Consider the following 1,700-nt stretch of genomic DNA (forward strand, 5'->3'; position numbering starts at 1 on the left):
CCTATTGTCCTGTATTCCGATAAACAGAAGAGACAGCGTGTTTTTTGTTTTGACATTCCTCTTTCCTCCAGGTTCCAGATGCAGTGCATGAATAGCAGCGTGCTAAGGCGATCTTCTATTGTCTAACTCCGCCGTTATGTTTGTGTTTTGTCTCAACGCAGCACGACGATAGAGCCTCCTCCACCTCCGCCCCTGGTGCGCATCATCAACGGCTACATCACCGTGCAGCCGTTCGAGTCCCGGGGCCACGGACGCTCCCACCACACACGGACGCACTCCCGCTCCGCCACCCTGCTCCCCTCCCCGAGCCTCCTCGCAGCGTGCCTCCTCTGGGCACTAGTGACACAGACTCTCCTGCTCCGGTACCTCCAACCAGGGGCGTAGCACCAAATCCTGGGACCTCTGTACAAGAGACAGATCACGTGGACCTCATATCCAATTAAAAATCTTCGGCGTGGGCCCCGCTTTATATTAGGGGCCCTGGTAACGGAGCCCCTTTTACCCCAACACTACGACGCCCCTGCCCACACACTTCTTCTAGCTGTAGTGGGTAGCTAGCGGCCAGCCAGCTAGTGTTTGCTAATGCTGCCAAGGCCAAGCAGTCTGCCCACACAAGGCTAATGGACTAATGGAAAAACCCTCTCCACCATGAACCCAGCGGAGGCAGAGACTTGGCTCAGACTGACTGAAGTAGGACAACCCAAGAGGGGGTTCCTCCATGTTCACCTCGGGGGACGAGATGTCGGTGTGTCTTTCACATAATTATTTATTCTTCTCTTGTTGAAGAATTGGTCTTTTGTATCGTTTAAAATTGTGAGACGCATGTATATACTATAAAAAAAAAATATCTATGTATCATAGATGTAATTCTAGAAATATTGAACAGAAAACATGAAAATGATTGTATGGAATGTCTTTTTCTTTGTTGTCGTTCTTTTATAAATAAGAGTCCTTATATTTTTGTGACTAAAAAAAAATCAGGTACTAACCATCATCATGTCATGTTCAGCAACCCTATCTCTTATCTCTTAAATGCGTTTCCTCTCAAGGGAAATAAGTATGGTCCTATCTAGGAGCCCTGTTGATATGTTTGTCCAGAGAATTTTGATTGTATGTATGACATAGAGCTTATTCATCTAATTTATTTAACTATATAGTTTTAGGTTATGGAAATGTGTTTATTTTGGCAATTCCTCATGTTGTTTTCATCAGCTGCTTCGGTCAATAGCTTGACAGGATTTTAACCATAGTCACCCATTCTCATTGACAATATGCGCTATGAGGAAAATGTAATATTTTGTTATACTGATAAACAATAAAATATTTATCTAGTGAAAGCGCTTTGTTTTGAAATGAAACAGCTGTTAACAAGAAATTCAATAAATATATTATTGATATTATTCATATGAAGTAATTTAATATTACATTTCCAATTGAGACAGATATCTTGGACTTGTATACTTGAATGGAGTATCAGGATCATTATGTAGAAGCTGTTAATATTTTGTTAACATTGAACCTCCTGCGTGATGCATGGTATCATGGATGAAGGAAGATTAAATTAGCTGACATATACCTCTATGACATAATCTTGCTGAAATGGTTGAGCTGGGTTAAACAAGCCATGAAAATTACTCAGTGTACGAAACATCCCAACACAGTGTTGACCCAACGCAGTTCATTGAAGTTCAGAGAAGATT

At 42.1% G+C, this 1,700-nt stretch overlaps 1 protein-coding gene across 1 annotated transcript in view; it reads left to right on the top strand.

The window, feature by feature from the left end:
* Positions 1 to 1,316, top strand: part of trabd2a (TraB domain containing 2A) — an 84,854-nt gene extending 83,538 nt beyond the window's left edge. Inside the window, exon 7 of the mRNA XM_063211429.1 lies at positions 162 to 1,316. Coding sequence (XP_063067499.1) covers positions 162 to 384 — 223 coding nt within the window. The 3' untranslated portion in view covers positions 385 to 1,316. The remainder of the gene's footprint in view (positions 1 to 161) is intronic.
* Positions 1,317 to 1,700: the final 384 nt, after the last annotated feature.

Source organism: Engraulis encrasicolus, chromosome 11, assembly GCF_034702125.1.
Source record: "Engraulis encrasicolus isolate BLACKSEA-1 chromosome 11, IST_EnEncr_1.0, whole genome shotgun sequence".
Lineage (NCBI taxonomy): Eukaryota > Metazoa > Chordata > Actinopteri > Clupeiformes > Engraulidae > Engraulis > Engraulis encrasicolus.